This window comes from Rutilus rutilus (assembly GCF_951802725.1).
Source record: "Rutilus rutilus genome assembly, chromosome: 7".
Classification (NCBI taxonomy): Eukaryota; Metazoa; Chordata; class Actinopteri; order Cypriniformes; family Leuciscidae; genus Rutilus; species Rutilus rutilus.
This window is the reverse complement of record NC_140221.1, coordinates 40,730,367-40,749,464: the sequence shown is the minus strand read 5'-3', so window position 1 is coordinate 40,749,464 and position 19,098 is coordinate 40,730,367. Positions and strand designations below refer to the sequence as shown.

Below are 19,098 nucleotides of genomic sequence, written 5' to 3'. Positions count from 1 at the left end.
TACAAATTGCTATTTAAAATATAATATGTTTCATGACAGATTGTACAGTGTAACAATTGGCAGATTAACAACAGAAAAGAAATGAAAAGAAACACTTTATGTCATAGGTTGTGGATTACAATTTTTTTCAGTCACTGAATTGAATCCATCAACTAGATTTGAAACAGCAGCATTTATGGCATTTATTGACTTTGGCTGCGTTTCCCGAAACCTTCTTAACGCTACGTCGTTCTTAAGTTACACCTTAAGCTGAACCTTATCGATAATACGTGTTTCCCGAAATGTTATTAGTTAAGAATACCTTCTGTAAGTCATACGTTCGGAAGGTTGGTCTGGACCACTCTTAGCTTTACCTTATCACTCTTGCAGGTCTACACTAAGGTAGGTTTACCAACTATCCTTTGTGCCAAATGCTGTCAAGATTTTAAATGGTAATGATTGATGTGTGCTTTGTTTATTACATTCCCCCCCTTTTTTATTGTATTTTATGTGTTATGTGTTGTTGTACTGATGTATGTGAAGCCAGAGACAAATTTCCACTACGTGGACAATAAAGTAAAGTACACGAATATAATTCTGAAGTTTTAATACACCCAGACAGTGTTCAATTAGGCGAATTCAAGTGTTTTCATGCAAAACACTGATTGTTGTTAGATTTTTAATTATATTATGCAAAGGTACATCAGCTGGCAAACCATTAAAGGCTTAATAGTCTATTTAAAGGGAATGATTGTGGTGGGGAGTTTGCTCAAACTATGGCAGCGATACAGCGAATAGTTGTTTTAAAAGACGGCGCCGTCTCCGGAGCGCTTTTAAAGGCCAGTGAAAGCATACTGTCAGTTAGGCTAAGTCTTATTCGGACGCTAATTTTCTCTCATGGGCTCGTACGGTATTTTAAACATTTACAGGGGTAAGTCGGTGATTTAATGCCGTCGGAATCCATAATGTCAGTGTTTTTTCTCACTCAACCCGCGTAAAAATCCCTGGCCAAATGAATACCTACTGTTTTTTGACAAACAGGTCGTGTGGTAATTTAATTGCCGTCTGAATCCACATCTCTGAGTTTACAAGAAGAGATTCAACATTCACTGTTTAAATCCTTTTTGATCATTGCCGAGCACCATATGTAAGATGTACACTTTTATTACAAAATGCTGGAAAGTATTTACAAGAACTTGATCGCAGCTGTGGAGCAAAAGATGAACAAAAATGGGAAAGAGAAGAAAGCACGTAAAAATTTGAAATGGTTATTATGGCAGCAATTTATGATACAATTTTAAAATATGTAGGCTAGGCTATTATAGTTTGGATTCTTTTTTATAATATCCCATGAGCCCTGATAAATGCAATTTCAAATATTTCTGAAGTGCTTCTTTTATAAAGAACACCGCTTTCTCGCATAACGCAGTGAAGCAGCCCCTGCACGAGAGAATAATTGATTCTCGAGCCATCGATATCAACCAATTCAGCACCATCGCCACGGACAGCACCGGGTAACGTCGCACGTAAGAAGGTATATCTTAAGCAGCTTCCTAAGGTATGGTTCGGGGAACACGCCTGGAAATGGTATGCCTTTAGTTAAGCTATACCTTAAGAGTCTTCGTAGCGCGTTCACAACGTTATCGGGAAACGTAGCCCAATTCTCTAACAGTGTCAATCGAAACCCTCATGGGGTTATAGTTCTCTTGAAAAGTAAGCAGATTGGTTTGCTTTTACTGAAACACTGCTGTAAAAGCTCTTTACTGACCTTGCTGCTTTACACATATTCAGACATTTTTAGACTACGAGAATGCATTTCTTCCACCAAAAATGAAATGCTATAAACACTAAACTAATCATATCACACATTTTTAGCACTGAATGGCTGAAATTCGGCTCAGTGAAGCCTGACAAAGAAAACTGATTGCATAGCCACTAGACATTTTGTATAAGCCTTACAGCACAACAACATCAGGCAAATTAGCCACAAGCTAATAGTAATTAACCTCAACAACATTTGCTGAGTTTTTACATTTCCATGGACTATTTTAATGGTGAGCACATGTTATTTTAGCAAATGAAACTTCCTCAGTCGTAAACATGAGGGAAAGAGCACGGCTTGAAAGAGAATGCTAGCTTACTTCTTACTGAATACTGAGCAGTATGTTGCCTATACTGTTTTTTTTTTTTTTTTTTTTTTTACAAAAGGAAGTGGAACATTAGGCATTATTCCACAATAAACATTTCAAACAGTAATATGCTACATTGGTGTCCTACATTGGTGATGACCTAAACACCATAACATCTTAGTGCATCCAGCAGGTTTGAGCCAAATTCAGAATTGAATTCAAGCCAACATACAATGCCTGAAAAACTTTGCTTTACTTAGTCATTTCAATTCTACTTCTTTAAATTAAAATTGCAACTACTATGCATCCTGTTTACAACCTTCAAATTCAGAAAGTAAACTGGAATTGAAAAGGCATTCTCAATTCAATTCTTAATGGTGAACAAACCTGGCATTTGTTTATCAGCTTAGAAATAAAGACTGTTTTTTGCTTTTTCTGTGCTTTGTTAGCTCGTCACATAATGTGCACAGTATACATTCACGGTAAGCATATGTTGTATTCTATCCCAAAAATAACCCATGACCCGATCTACATGACAGGGCTTTGGTCACTGCATTCAATTCAGTTTTGTTTTTCAAATCCAATTTTATCTTTAGGACTAATGGTCTGCACTATCATTTGCTAAAATTTGAAATTGGATCCATTTGCTCAGATTACCGTACAAATAACTACATGTATTTAGGTCGGATAAGCCATAAAAGATAGAGTTTTGATCTGGTTTATACAGTACGTAATATTGTTTGTTTTGAACACAAATTGAACACAATCACAAAACAAAACTTTTCCAAACGGCCAAAGACACATCCACAGTGTAACCAGATTTTAAAGGACTGAAACAATGATTATGCATATTAAATCTATTTACACAAAGAGAAATATACTCAACAGAAGAAATGGACAAATCTTACATTTTAACAGACCATAATTAGCAATAGACAGACAGTTTTTCACTTTTACAGATCTGCTCATAAGTTTACATAGCCCTTGCAGAATATGCAAGATTTTAATAATATTAAAATAAATGAGAGGAATCATATTTTTTTAGTAGGCTGTCCTTGTCAGAGGGTCCTCCAGGTCCTGCACATTCATTGGTTTTATAGCATAATTTGAACCCTTTTCAACAATGACTGTATGATTTTGAGATTCATCTTTTCACACCGTGGGCAATTGAGGGATTCACACACACACACACACACACACACACACACACACACACACACACACACACACACACAAAAAGTTCCATCTTTTTATTTTTCTGACATTTTTGAGCGCCACATGTGCAGCACCAGAGGGTTAAAAGTAAATCAGTCTAAATTTGCAACCATTTTATTTCTTAAAAAGTGTCCATTTAAATAATTTTTTTATTTGAATATTTATTGCTAGAATATTACAATATCATACAAATCAGGGTTTTAAACTGTATCTAGACACGTCAGAGTTTGGTAAGTGTCGAAAAATACTACTAGATCATAATAGTTTGAAATTTGATTTACTCTGTAAAGCCAAAACAAGTAGCATAAAAATCTTCTGCTGCCATAACATTTTAAGATTAGTCACCTAAACTTAGTCAAAGTTTAAGTTTAATTTAATCCGAAGGATTAGCCAGCAGCCATATCACCCTGTAGCCCAAGACTGGTTGCCCACTGAAGCTAAGCAGGGCTGAGCCGTGTCAGTACCTGGATGGGAGACCTCCTGAGAAAAACCAGGTTGCTGCTGGAAGAGGTGTTAGTGAGGCCAGTAGGGGTCTGTGTGGGTCCTAACGCCCCAGTGTAGTGACGGGGACACTATACTGTCAGAGAGCACCGTCCTTCGGATGAGACGTTAAACTGAGGTCCTGACTCTCTGTGGTCATTAAAAATCCCAAGATGCCCTTCAAAAAAAGAGTAGGGGTGTAACCCCGGCATCCTGGCCAAATTTGCCCATTGGCCCCTGTCCATAATGGCTTCCTAATCATCCCCATATACTGATTGGCTTCATCACTGTCTCCTCTCCACCAATAAGCTGGTGTGTGGTGGGCGTTCTGGCGCAATATGGCTGCCGTCGCATCATCCAGGTGGATTCCCCCTTCCATATGTGAAGCGCTTTGAGGACCCTGAAAAGCGCTATATAAATGTAACAAATTATTATTTATTATTATTATAAGTTTTCAACATGTTAAATCTCTTAAATCTAAAAAGTTATTTGTATGCTTGTTAATTTTAAAGTTAAAAGTTAATTTTAAGTTGTGATGTAGCTAATTGTTGTTGTAGAGAGCTCTATTTTATAATTATACCAGACACTGATGCAAATTCTCATTCAGTTTATCAGGGACTTAGTTTTTATTCTCTGTGTACTGTCAGAGAGGGTAGACCTTAATTCTTCTTGTTTTTATTCTGATTGACTTTGTCATGGGCAATCTGTTTTTAGTAGTTCAAACTATAAGGAGTTATTAGGTTTCTTATACTCTGGAATAGAGATGATGTGCAAGTGTTATTAAATTGTGTGGTATAATCTGTGTAGTTCTCCAAATAGAATTCCATATGAAGGCAGCAGACAGATGGACAAGAGAGGTCAAAACTCACTAAGGAAATTAATGGACCCCCATTAAAAGAAAGAAACCTGATTTGAAGTGAATTATGTGCTTCAATAGCATCGCAAATGATTTTAAAAAGAATTCCTACTCCACAAACAACTTGACAAATGTAATTTCTTTGTGAGTTTGTTGAGAAAATATTTGTATAAATATAAGCTTTATTTTTTTGTCATTAATGTACCTGAAAGCAATGAATTGAGCAAAGCTGGACACTTTCTAACAAATATATATAAAAAAAGACATTTCTGATGTATAGCTACCAGTTTCCCAATGTCATGAAATCAATAAAAGCCATTAAAAGATCTTCAAGGCCCAAGGTGAGCCCAACTGATTGCATATAAAAAAGATGATGATTATGTCATAATCGATCATTTAGACATAACTGTCACCATAGCGTACGACTTGCAGTTTGCAGGTAAGGAACGGTTAGATGTTATTTGACGTCATAGTTACAAAATATGTCCTTCCTTTCAAGTGTTAATTAGCTCTATTTTACTCTGTTCTTTGGGGTCTGTAAGATTTTTAAATGTTTTTTTAATGAAAGAAGTCTCTGGGCCTGTGTTTGACTAGGCTTGTCTTCCGTGGTGTGATAAACTATGATAAAATATAAACAATGTGCATGTGTGACCATCCTCAAAGGACCTGGTGCAAATTATGACACCTAGTCTCACCCCAAGAAAACGGTTAGAATTCATTTACACTTTTAAGGTAACACTTAACATGCTCAAGAAGCATGGAGGAAAAACACCTCCTTGTAGAGATAATGGTATGAATTTATCATACTCATTCTCTTTACAGTCCATTTACATTCATTTTGCTATTACAGCATTAAGTATAGAATTAGACACCAGGTACCAAGCCAGGCTTTACATTAGCCTCTTAAAGCCACAGTCAGACCAATTAAGACGCATGAAAAACACAGTGAACACTAAAATATAAACATCTGAGTCATAGTCACGGATTGTGCTTATTCCTTGCCTCTTCACCACACTGCTGTTCTGTTTTCTCACATAGTGAACAACAGTAGCTATATCAAATATGACATATGGCATCTTTCCCCTTTGGTATTAACCATATGTGTTCACTCCAATGGTTTTCACAACAGTTATAAAATCACTAATTTACATAATAAAGGACACACACAAATACAATATACAAAATACAATGCAGATTTCGGGAAATATTTGTGCAGCTGTGCAATACCGCCTTGAGAAATGATAAACACAGCCAATTTAGTGATCGCAGCTTGTTGCCTGATCTTAGAAAAACTGACAGGTTAAAACGTCATTTCGCAGACTCCAATTCAAATATCAGAAATGTTTTATACAAGATTAAAATGTTTGAAATTGAGTATGTTACCAAGTATCCCACAGATTTTCCTGCTGGATGTTTAGACTAGACGTTTATTTTAAATATATATTTTTTGTGTTGTTGCAAGAATTTGGTGAATTAAAATCTTTTAATTGCAAATTAAATTCTATATGCAATATATGACTTCATTTGACTTCAACCTCCTTTAAAATTGCTCTCGTGTGCACTTTCCAGGAAACAAAATAGAGCTTGAGAATTTTGAGTCCAAAAATTTGTTAATTCAGCCTTTGAGTGTTTCAAGTGTTTTCACAGAAATGTGCTGATGAGATTAGTACTGACTTGATCTAATGATCTCACCTTTCAGATCTCACTTTACATTAAAGATCTGTGGAGTCTCAACTGCCCACAACCAGAGTCCATTAATCGCATAAATAATCCATCTATTCATTCCAGGCTTGGTTTTTACCCCTTATGATAGGACTTTCTGGCTCCTCCATCTGAAAGACTTTTTGGTTTGTGACCCCTTTGGTCCCAGATCCCGCACTGGATCCTGTGTCATTGGAGCAGGCAGAGTTATTACAAAGCCGGCCAGTTCTCCTGTGCTCCAACTCCAGAGACGTCCCGGAGTTCTTCAGATCGCCGTCATTGTAGACCCGGTTCCTTGCACCGAAATTCAGGGGATTGGAGTTGACCGCAGGATCCCTAACGTCTCCTCCTGCTTTCCGTTGCATTCCGCTCTTCACAGACATTCCCTCGCAGCAGCACGAATGCGTACTGCACACCGCCTGAAAGCCCCTCTTGAAGTTCTCATTGTAGTATCCGTAGATGATGGGATTGACGCTGGAGTTTGAGAAGGCCAACCAGTGAGCGAATGGGAACACATAGCCGCTCAGCATCTCCAAGTCATCTTCGTCCAGACCTCCGTAGTCCGTGAGGAGCATCAGGGTCCACAGAGGCAGCCAGGAGAGTGTGAATAACAGAGCCACGATGCTCAGCATCTTGATCACTTTGATCTTCTTTTGGGAAATGAGGGGCCGGCCTTTCTGCTGGGCTCCAGGAGCCGGAGGGGAGGTGTGAGACTGTCCCGTTTCGTGCTGATCGTTCCCAGAGATCACAGAGGTGGTGTAGAGTTTGATCCCGATACGTCCATACATAAGCGTGATCAAGGTGAGGGGAATAAGGTAAATGTGTGCAAACAGGACGGTGGTGTAGACTTTTCTCATCTGTGGGTTGGCCCAGTTCTCAAAGCATGAGAAAAGTGTGTATGTGTGGTTGTAGTCTTCATTGTTGACCATGTAATGATGCTCCACTCTCTCCACAGTCAACATCACAGCTGATGGACACATAATCACCACTGCAAGCACCCAGATCATCACTATGGTCACCTTAGCAACCAGTAAGGTCAGTTTAGGTTGGAAAGGGTACACAATGCAACGGAACCTGGAGGAGATTGGAACAGAGCTCTTTACAGCTGGAATAAATCCATCAGGCATAAACTGTACACCAATGTCAGTTAATCCTCTGCCTTTTTCTATAATTCTTTTCTTCTGCTTACTTCCCCTTTTGTCGTATTTTATCATAAAACATAATGTCTTTACTTAAAGCAGTCATGAAATGGAAAATCAAATGTCCTTGATATTTACACATATAAGAGGTTGCTCTGCAACAAAAGCATAGTTCCAAGTTCAAAACAATCTCCCCAGTTTAAAATTATTAAACTGGCAATGCCGGTACATTTATTTATATTCTTTATAAAGTGTGTTTGTAATATATGTCAAACCAGCATTTAACACTGTCAGGAGACTAAGTGGAACACTGCTAGAGTGCTGCTAATCAAATCGCTACATACACTGATTAGTAATATTTTCTTGAGTTGAATATTATATATTGTGTGAAGGAAGTGTAGTCAAGTTGAACATACTTGTGTAGATCTGTTGGTGTAGTTTGTGTTACCGTTGCTATTATCAGCCTATTACACAATGTGTCGCGAGTGTTGTACTGTAGTCATTTTTTAAGAAAGCAATACGTGTATAGATAAATACTCTGGCCATCTCAAACATCAAAAAAGATGTCACACAGGCTGTGGGGGAGGGGATGTAAACTGTGCAAGGAATTTTGCCAATCACAGCAGTGGACATTTATTGCATTTATGACAAAGACAAAGCCCATTGAACTGAGGTGTTTTTTCAACAGAGAGTGAAAAACATTGAAAATGATAATTTATTACAAATATTTGAATGTTTTGAAGCAAAAACTTTGCTAACTTCATAAGCTAACCTCCAGAAACATAATATAAAGATCTGAAAATGCATTTCATGACCCCTTTAAATTTCCTTAAGCTGGACTATGATGCTATTTTCTTCTAGATCTGCTGTACAGCCGGCACACACTTTGTTGCATTATTTAACTGTTATAACTGTAAAGCTGCTTAGAAAGGTGTAAATAAAGGTGACTTGACTTGACTATTTATCACAATAGATCAGAGGAGTAACACTGAATAAATCTCACAGACAAAACATTGAAATGAATCTCACTTTGAATCTCACAAAGTCCGCGTCACATTTCAGCCCAAAATAAGAAATTATAATTGATTAAAGATTTTTTTGCATTGTAACATTATTTCCTTGGCAATTAACTACTTTTGCCCCCAAATTGTCATTACTGTAATGCAATATTTTATATATATATATATATACATTGTATGTAGATAGATATATTATAATTTGCAGGGTTTGAAATTAACACCTGCCAACCCGGTAACACTGTCAAATCACTAGCCAATTTGGCGTGTTACTTATTATGCTTAGTCACTTTGCTGGGGAAGTTGGTGTAAGACAAATCTGTTTAGATTTAGCGCAAATACTCGTGAGTCATCATGATATATTAAATACAGCGTATTGTGCAGAATCTGTGCATATCTGGCTTACTTGAACATGCGCGTCACTACGCAACAAATAACGGCGTGCTTGTTCATTTGCATTGAAGCAATAGCGAAGATTAAAAAAAGCATTTGGTTAACAGAAAAGACATTTTTATTTTCCAACATTCTACTTTTTTTTTTTTTATGTTCTTTGTGCTGTATTGATCTGTCCACCTAGAACACATTTTTGGTGAAAATTATGAGGATGAAAGAGGAAGGGACAAGATGATGACAGGATTTTGTTTGAATAAGAAATTAACGTATGCTATGAAATCCAAAATGTTATTATATGTATATGTGTGTGTGTGTGTGTGTGTGTGTATGTATGTATGTATGTGTGTATGTATGTATATTATATATGTATATATATATATATATATATATATACTGTATATGTATATGTGTGTGTGTATGTATGTATGTATGTATGTATATAGAATTAGGCCTGCTTCACAGCTTAGATGTGATAGATAGATAGATAGATAGATAGATAGATAGATAGATAGATAGATAGATAGATAGATAGATAGATAGATAGATAGATAGCTGATAGATAGATAGATAGACAGAAGCTGTGACGTAGTGGTTTATTTCTTTCTTTTCCCCCCTTTTATTTTTTTGGCTTCTAAATGCCATTCAGAATGGCCAGTAACAATTTAGTAGCCAAATTGCCTGGTGAATGAAAAAGTTAATTTCAAACCCTGATAATATGTTTTGTGTGTGCGCGTGCGTAAAGCTGTGCAAAAGTCTTAGGCACGTTAGTATTTTCACCTCCCAAAAAATGGTTTTAAGCCAGTTATTTATATACGAGGCGCTTGAAAAAACCTACCAGCAAAGCTACCTGAAAAAAAGTGAATGCAAAGGGTGGTCACACCAAATATTGATTTGATTTTGTTTATAGAAGTTAACTGATAAATAAAATCTATTTATGACATTATTTTTGAAAGCATCCTTACTTTACAGCATTGTTACACAAGTGCCTAAAACCTTTCACAGTACAGCAGCTGTGCAGGTTTCGTCAAGCATCTTGGAGACATTGCCACAGTTCGTCTCAGTTTTTTCTGTTTCTTCACGTAATCACAGACTCTAAAAAATCAGATCTCCATGTGGATCATGCCGGCTGTTGTCAGACTCCTTGTGCATTATTACAATTAATGGCAGAAGGAATGTTTGGAAATATAAACTGATATTTCCTACTGACACACTACAGCAAAGAAACAAATAACTGCTTACAACTGTGTGTGTGTGTGTGTGTGTGTGTGTGTGTGTGTGTGTGTGTGTGTGAAAATACTAACGCGCCTAAGACGTTTGCACAGTGCTGTATTAATTTCAAACATTTTTATAAAAATATTTAGTTTAATGTCTTTATTTCATTTCAAATATGTATAATTTAGAATTGGATTTTAAAATATTCTTGACAAGTTTCATCAGATTCATGTAATGACATCACTGACCTGTCCACTGCAATGGCCACCAGTGTGAACACAGAGGCAGACACAGACATTCCCTGTACCAGACCACTCATCTTACAGACTGTGTTTGTGAACGGCCAACCTTGGAGGAAAAAAAGAGAGAGTAATGATTGACAAGGTAAATTGGGCTTCACACAACCCCCTCAAAACACACACACACACACACACACACACACACACACACACACACTTTCAGGGGAGAGAGAGAGCGAGCTAAAGAAAAATTGCTGAAAGCAGAGTGAGAGTAAAAGATTTTTCTCGATTTATCAGCAGGCTGTCTAGCGTGAAAAGCCAGATCTTGATTTGTTTCCTTTACCTTTGTGTCAAGACAGTGGTTCCCTCGAGATTTTCCTATGGTTTTTTATGAGGTCGTTTTTCAGTTTACGAGTAAAATAAGGTCTATGATAAACACAAGTTGATGATGCTTAGACGTTAGAAACATACGTTTTTTTTTTTTTTAAATGAACATAATTCTACAGCATGTAACAGCATGAGGGAGAATATAACAGTTGCCTCCAAAAACTCACCTGTTGGTGCACATATAATGGTACAGCAGGTAAACATACAGCTCAAAGACGGATGACACAAAACATGGAGAGTGGAGACATAAATAGTAATGCTCAGCAGCCTAAATAGAGTAGTATCCTCAGAAAGACATGTTGCTTCAACTAAATAAGAAAATGTTCTGTAAACCAAATGTTAAACTAAACTTGAAATTGCAATATATATATATATATTATATATATTATTTTTTTACATTCAAAGAGGGCCAGTTTGGTTTAGGTGACAAGCATAAAACGGCAAAATCTGCTAATAAACAGCCTTGCAAAAGCATTTTTAAAAGAAAACGGGCAAGATTTGGTGGTTACTAGGATGTTGGAGCATGAACTTCATAATGACAATGTATTTGTGCATTTGTTTGTTTATTTATTTACAAAAAAAAGGCCAAGGACACAAAAGTGCCTGTAGTTGGAGAATCACCCACATACACATATTAATCCATCCATCCATCCATCCATCCATCTTCTACCGCTTATCCGGGGCCGGGTCGCGGGGGCAGCAGTCTAAGCAGGGATGCCCAGACTTTCCTCTCCCTAGACACTTCTCAGCTCTTTCGGGGGGACACCGAGGCGTTCCCAGGCCAGCCGGGAGACATAGTCTCTCCAGCATGTCCTAGGTCTTCCCCGGGGTCTCCTCCCGGTGGGACATGCCCGGAACACCTTCCCGGGAAGGCGTCCAGGAGGCATCCGGAAAAGATGCCCGAGCCACCTCAACTGACCCCTCTCGATGTGGAGGAGCAGCGGCTCTACTCTGAGCTCCTCCCGAGTGACCGAGCTTCTCACCCTATCTCTAAGGGATCGCCCAGCCACCCTGCGGAGAAAGCTCATTTCGGCCGCTTGTATCCGGGATCTTGTCCTTTCGGTCATGACCCACAGCTCATGACCATAGGTGAGAGTAGGAACGTAGATTGACTGGTAAATCGAGAGCTTCGCCTTGCGGCTCAGCTCCTTCTTCACCACGACAGACCGGTACAGGGACCGCATTACTGCAGAAGCTGCACCGATCCGCCTGTCAATCTCCCGTTCCATCCTTCCCTCACTCGTGAACAAGACCCCAAGATACTTGAACTCCTCCACTTGAGGCAGGAGCTCTCCACCAACCTGAAGCGGGCAAACCACCCTTTTCCGACTGAGAACCATGGCCTCGGACTTGGAGGTGCTGATTTTCATCCCAGCCGCTTCACACTCGGCTGCAAACCGTCCCAGTGCATGCTGGAGGTCCTGGTCTGATGAGGCCAACACGACAACATCATCCGCAAAGAGCAGAGATGAAATCGTGTGGTCCCCAAACCCGACCCCCTCCGGCCCCTGGCTGCGCCTAGAAATTCTGTCCATAAAAATTATGAACAGAACCGGCGACAAAGGGCAGCCCTGCCGGAGTCCAACACGCACCGGGAACAAGTCTGACTTACTGCTGGCAATACGAACCAAGCTCCAAAAAATCAAAAAATTCATTCATCAATTTCATCATCAAAATTTTTTTATCAGCTAAAATGAGTTTAGATTTGAGATTAAATGAATGGAGACTATTGGTTGTGAGCACAGTGTGTTTGATTACCAGCATGCAGAGGGATCTTTGTTTGCAAAGTGGATGTGCTTCTCTTACCCAAGTTTGTGTGGGTTGCTGGTTATAAAATCAAAGGAGAAAGATTGCTAAAACCTTCATGGTTGTAGTCACTGAGTTTGGAGTAAACCACATGCTGAGTTCGCTCAAGGACAGCTGGGAAAAGCTAGCCTAGAAATCTAGACGTACCCTAGCGGCAGCAAATTTTATTTTGCAGCCACTGTCGTCTAACAACTCTCCGTTGGCTTGCGAGCTGGAAAAACCAAACTATAGTTGGGCCAATCACATCGTGTATAGAGTCGGTGGGCGGGCTTAACATATTGACGGCAGAGTTGAAACGGTTCCGTGTGAATTCCCTGCTACTTGAAAACATAGAAGATGGCTGCTGCTGCTGGCGAACATCGGTTTTTTGAATCGGCATCCTCTGGAAGACTTGGAGTTAAGCTTTTCTTTGAGAAAAGAACAAAGAACGGCACTGAAGTCATTTTTAAAAAAGGAAAATGTGTTCGGAATTTTGCCGACCGGATACGGCAAAAGTTTAATCTATCAACTAGCTCTGCTGGTGGGAAAACGCTCTGGTTGGTTGTAGCGCTATCCTATTGCGTGCAGAGGGAATTTGAAAGACAACCGTTTATCCCGCCCCTCGGATTGAGCCCTACCAATGGTGTGTTCCCAGACCCAACATCTTGATGTGGGTCTGGCTTGTCAGGCTAGGGAAAAGCCACAATGTGTTCATCAACTTTGAGATGCTAAAAAGTCATTGGTGAATCTACTTAAAGGACAAGTTCGGTATTTTACACTTAAAACCCTGTTTTCAGATCGTTTCTGATGAAATAGAACAGTTAAGATTGAAATTTGGACACATACTGCTGTCCCGAGAATTCCTTCCTACAATCCTTCCTAAAACGCATTAAACTTTCGTTTACAAAGACGTGAAACTCACCGAGTGGTCAGGGGTGTTCACTGATTAGCTCACACAAAAATCGCTGCAAAAGATGCTTTCCAACAGGTGTTTTACCATTCGTTGTAAAACTGTGGACCTATTTTTCCAAACGCCTCACACCCGTACATTCTTCCGTTTGGATAGCGTAGCCTATGATACCGCGACTGCATAAGACTACAGAAAGAATACAAACAACCCCATTTCCGTTTCCGGTGGCGGAGTAATACCGTACCTCATAGCACATCCAATACAAGTCAATGGAGTTGGACAAAAACTACGATAAAATCTGTTGGAAAGCATCTTTTGCAGCGATTTTTGTGTGAGCATATCAGTGAACACCCCTGACCACTCGGTGAGTTTCACGTCTTTGTAAACGAAAGTTTAATGCATTTTAGGAAGGATTGTTCCAGTGCACCTATGCAACCATTGTGGAGGTGGGGGGGTGCTACCACAGAAACCGGGCCAAATTCTCGGGCCAGCAGCATGTGTCCAAATTTCAATCTTAACCGTTCTATTTCATCAGAAACGATCTGAAAACAGGGCTTTAAGTGTAAAATACCGAACTTGTCCTTTAATCATCCATCACAATGAGTAAAACCAAAGAATATAGTTCTGATGTGCAGCAAAAGATTGTTGAGCTTTACAAAATAGAAAGTGGCTGTAAGAAAATAGCTAAAGCATTGAAAATCCCCATTTTGACCATCAGGGCAATAATTAAGAAGTTCCAATTATCTAAAGATGTTATGAATCTGCCTGGAAGAGGACTTGTGTCTACATTCTTATGCACGGAGGAGAGTTTGAGTGGCCATAGACTCTCCAAGGATCCCAGATGGAGAATCGCAGAGATTAGTTGAGCCTTAGGGTCAAAAAGCCTTAAAAAAATAAACTAAAAAATAATAATAATCAAACAACCCCTACATCACATATTGTTTGGGAGGGTTTCAAGAAAAATCTCCTCGCTCATCCAAAAACAAACTCCAGCATATTCAGTTGTCAGACACGGCTGGAACTTCAAATGGGATGAGGTTCTATGGTCAGATCACCAGATGGGTTTGATGCTAACAGGGACAAAAAGTACCCCGTGCCCACGGTTAAATATACTGCTGGATCTTTAATGTTGTAGGCCTATTTTTTTTGCTGGAGGTCCTGGACATCTTGTTCAGATACATGGTATCATGGATTCTAGCAAATACCAACAGATAAAAAATCAAAACATGATGACCTCAAAACCTGATGCTAGAAATCTTAGAATGTGCTGTGGTTGGATCTTCCATCAACACTAAAGTGTCACTGAGCACAAAAGGAAGCTTCAGCCATGACCATCCCAAGCCATGACCTGAACCCTATAGAAGATGAGTGGGCTGAACTGAAGAGAAGAAGCACCAATGTGGATCTGGGAATCTGAAGGATCTGGAGAGATTCTGTATGGAGGAATGGTCTCTGATCTATTGTCAGGTGTTCTCCAAACTTATCAGGCATAGGAGAAAACTGGTCGACCTTGATGGGGTGATTGATGATGAACTTAGCTGGATGGTGAAATCGTGCTGTAGAGTCAGATTGGCTGGCAATACGAGAAGCTCAGTCTTTGGCAGGTTAAGCTGCAGGTGATGTTCTTTCATCCATTTTATCACAGCTTGAGAATAGTGCAGCTACTGTGGGATCATCTGGTTAAATTAAAGGTAGAGCTGTGTGTGATCAGCATAGCAATGGTAGGAGAAACCATGTGCCTGTATGATGGGTCCCAGTGATGTAGTGTATATAGAGAAGAGGAGGGGCCCAAGAACTGAACCCTGAGGAACCCCCGTGATCAGTTGATGTGCTTTGGATACCTCCCCTCTCCAGGCAACCCTGAAAGACCTACCTATGAGATAGGATTCAAACCAGTGAAGTGGAGTTCCTATGATGTCCAGTGATGAGAGGGTGGCCAGAAGGATCTGATGATTCACAGTGTCAAAGGCAGCAGAGATCCAGGAGAATGAGAACGGATGATTTGGAATCAGCTTTCGCAATCCCTGTGCTTCAGTGACTGACAGCAATGCAGGCTAGGTTGATTGGCCGTTCATTAAACCAGATTGGTTGATGTCTAGCTGGTTACTCTGTGAGAGGAAAGATGATACCTGGTTGAAAACTACAGTATTTGTTCAAGTGTTTTCGCTATGAATGGTATGGGAAAGATAGGTCTGTAACTATCTACAAGTGTTTAATGTGGGTTTTTGAAGCTGCAGAGTTACCCAAGCCTGCTTGAATGCAGTAGGGAAATCCCAGTGTGGAGAGATGTTGATGATGTGTGTGCTGGTAAAAGTGTAAGAGAGATGGGGATGGGATCTAGGGGGTAGGTGACTGGAGAGGAGAAGAGAAGCATTTAACAATTATGTGATCAAAGAAAAAATATTGAGGATATACTACTCAATGTTGCTGATTTGCCTGAGTTTTATTTATTGTTAACCTATTAGCAAGACATTTTATTTGATTAAATGTGTTGGTTTTATTAATATTTACTGCACTCTCCTAAAAATGGACTTATTTAAAATGTGCTAATGCAACATGATTTTTCAATCTGTTTTCATTGCATTCAATCCACTTGACTTCAATTAAAAATTAATTTAAATTAATTAAATTGAACTTAAACTATTTGTGTTGGGACAACATGAATATTTTTTATTGTATTACCTGAAATTGGGCAGCCTTCTCATCCAGAATTTATACACTGTAAAAAAAATATATATTGTTGCAATTATCTACAATAAATAATTTACAATAAATAGCTTAATTTTATATACAATTTAATAATGTGATTATAATGTGCCTTTGTATAATAGATTTAATGTGCCTTTGAACTACAGAGAAACAGTTATTTAATGGGAGAAACGCCACGAACACTGCATATAGGCTAATTCTGTCATGTGACACCACATTTATTTGCGTTAAAACCCTTTTTCTCGACAAAAAGTGTTTCCAACTTAGTTTTTCGTGACGTGAAGTATCAACCTAAAAATTATGAGCTAAAGTTATATCGTCAAACATTTTGATGCGCTTAACCTTTTTTCACTCCACACTCTGCCAAACAGTCCAATCTGAGGAGGGAGGGTGAGGACTCTGGAGGAGGACGAGGAGCGGGCAGAATAAGACACCATTGAGACGATGACCTGGGAGGAGCCAGGGCAGAGACAGGAGGGACCAGAGCATAAATGGGAGGAGCAGGAGGATGAGTTCCAGATGGAACCAAGGGAGATTGCTGACTGGGGTAGATATGGTAGAGGTTGAGACCAAGGTGGAGCTGAAGGTGGTGCCAAAAGTCTGGAGGGCCACGGTGGAGCTGCTGGCAAGTGTGACTGAGGTGGAGACTGTGGAATGAGGACAATGGTGGATCCGGAGGGAAGGAGGAGTAGATCCGGAGGCAGATAGAGATGGGTCCGTGCAGCAGAGTGGAACAACTGGAGGAGCTGAATGGTGACAGCGGAGACGAGGCAGATGAACTGGATGGTGTTGGCAGTGGAGGAGGGAGAGGGAGGCTGAGCATCTGCAATGAAGGAGACTTGGTACTGGGCATAACCAGCGACAACTTGGAAATATCCAGTGATTATTGAAACAGTGAGGAACTGGCTGGGAGTGGAGATGACTGAAGTACAACAAAAGCCTTCTCATCCAGCTCATTCAGCTCATCATGTAATACATTAATCCAGCTCTGTTTAAATACCTCATCCTCAGCCGCAGAAGGGTGGGCAGGGCTTGTATTCAAGCCGACAAACTCCACTAAAATGCCATTCGATGACTGACGCTGTTGCCAGCAAACACACCTGGATTGACTCTGCATTGGACTCGGGCTCCGGCATGAAGACCGCCTCTGGCGATCGCTCTGGCTCGATCTTTGTGGCAGGCTCAGGCTCCGAGTCAATAAAACAAGACAGAGAGAGCTCGTACAAACTAGAGTGCGAATCGGGCCAAATTTTTCTGTCCGAGCCCGGCCCGCGTCCGACAGAGCAGTAACCGAATCCGACCCGAGCCCGACAGGCATAAAGATATTTATGTCCGAGCCCGACCCGAGACCGACAGTTAAAATCCCATTTTTTTCTCATACTAATGACAAATGTACGTTTGTTTGTGTGGAAAGCCCGCTTTTATTAAGTAACTGTAGGAAGGCATTCGGAAATGTCAACAGGATGAGTGCATCAGCGTGCACGGAGCAACAAGCGCACTTAACACAGGCGCGCATGCACATGTTTCGTTTTTTCATGGCTACATAAACAAATTTCCGCACACAGGAAGACAGATGTTAAGGTAATATTTTACATGTATTTTAATCACAAAAACGGATGTTTGCATCAAGGGAAAGCATCAGGCACATTGGCTACCTACATAATAAGCTGTTTTAAATTTGAAATGTTCAATGCCTTATCTTGCTGATGTGACCGAACCCGAACATAATTTCTAAATATCTGTCCGAACCCGGCCCGGCCCGTCGGGCTCGGGTCGGGTATCCATCCTCTAGTACAAACACAATCTACGTAATTAAGTTAACACAAGACAATGAACTAAGGGAAAATTTTTGCTTTTTGTTCTACTGAGCCAAAGTCTAATAGCAAGAACTGACATATGTACTGCAGCTAGTAAATGTCAGAATAGGTCAATGTTGTAGGAGTATTAGCTCTAGACTTAGAACTGTGGGATTGAGATACAACCCAGCATAATGCAGTGGAAAGGAGCTAACTGGCCTCAGGGTTCACTGCAGTAATAAGAGACTTGCTGAGTGGAGAAATGCTCAAAAGATGTGCTATATACAAAGCCATGAGCAGTGGAGAAATATTTTTAGCTTAAGGAAGTGGTCAAGGCAAAAGACAGGATTAGGATTTGTTTTTTCTCTCTCTCCTTCACATGTTTGTGTCAGTGTATTGATGTGTTTTACCTGTAATGAGGTTGTCCACCAGGGTTGTTGGGATACAGAAAACGCCCACCAGAAGGTCACTAACGGCCAGGTTGAGGATGAAGAGGTTCGTGACCGTTCTCATCCGCCGGTTCTTCAGCACAATCAGACATACCAAGCCATTTCCCACCATGCACAACAGGAAGATGAAGAGGTAGGCCGCTGTCAGGGTGGCAGCCACAGGCAGAGAGTGCTGGTAATATGGGTAGTAGGTGATACTGGTGTGGTTGGTGACATTACTGTGGTTTGCGTAAGCATTCAGGAGACTGCTGTTCAAATAGAGTGTGGAAAGCTCCTGCAACATCTCCACTTCTGCTAGCTCGTCCTCCATGCTGTCACAGAGTTCCTCTTGCTATGCTGGTTGCAGAAAGCACCTGAGGGTGAACAACTTGAAAACACACCACAGTAGAGCCAATTAAAAACAATAATGTCAAAACAGAGACAATAATGACTTTTCATTGTAAAATGCATTCATGCAAAGAATTTGAGCACTAGAGAGCGTCAGGCTTTATGTGTAGTCAGTTTCAACAGGAAAGCTTGATACATCTGATGCATGGCGTATGAATGCTTTCCAGCATCTTCAGATTGATCAATAGCCCTAGCTCTTCAAGGCTGTCATTGTACTTTTTCTGTGATTTTATGCGTAGTGAGTTTAGAACAAGACTACATTTGCATTTCTAGAAAATAAATTGCCAGAGCTTGCAAGGCAGTAAAAAATATGCAT

The 19,098-nt window shown here is 40.0% G+C and overlaps 1 protein-coding gene across 1 annotated transcript; it reads right to left on the bottom strand.

Moving 5' to 3' along the window:
• Nucleotides 1-6,434: 6,434 nt before the first annotated feature.
• npffr1l2 (neuropeptide FF receptor 1 like 2) lies at nucleotides 6,435-18,705 on the bottom strand (the record flags this gene model as incomplete). The annotated part of the gene is made up of 3 exons (XM_084414254.1): nucleotides 6,435-7,434; nucleotides 10,369-10,468; nucleotides 18,357-18,705. 3 exons carry the CDS (start codon nucleotides 18,703-18,705, stop codon nucleotides 6,435-6,437), a joined length of 1,449 nt encoding a protein of 482 aa, XP_084270380.1.
• Nucleotides 18,706-19,098: the final 393 nt, after the last annotated feature.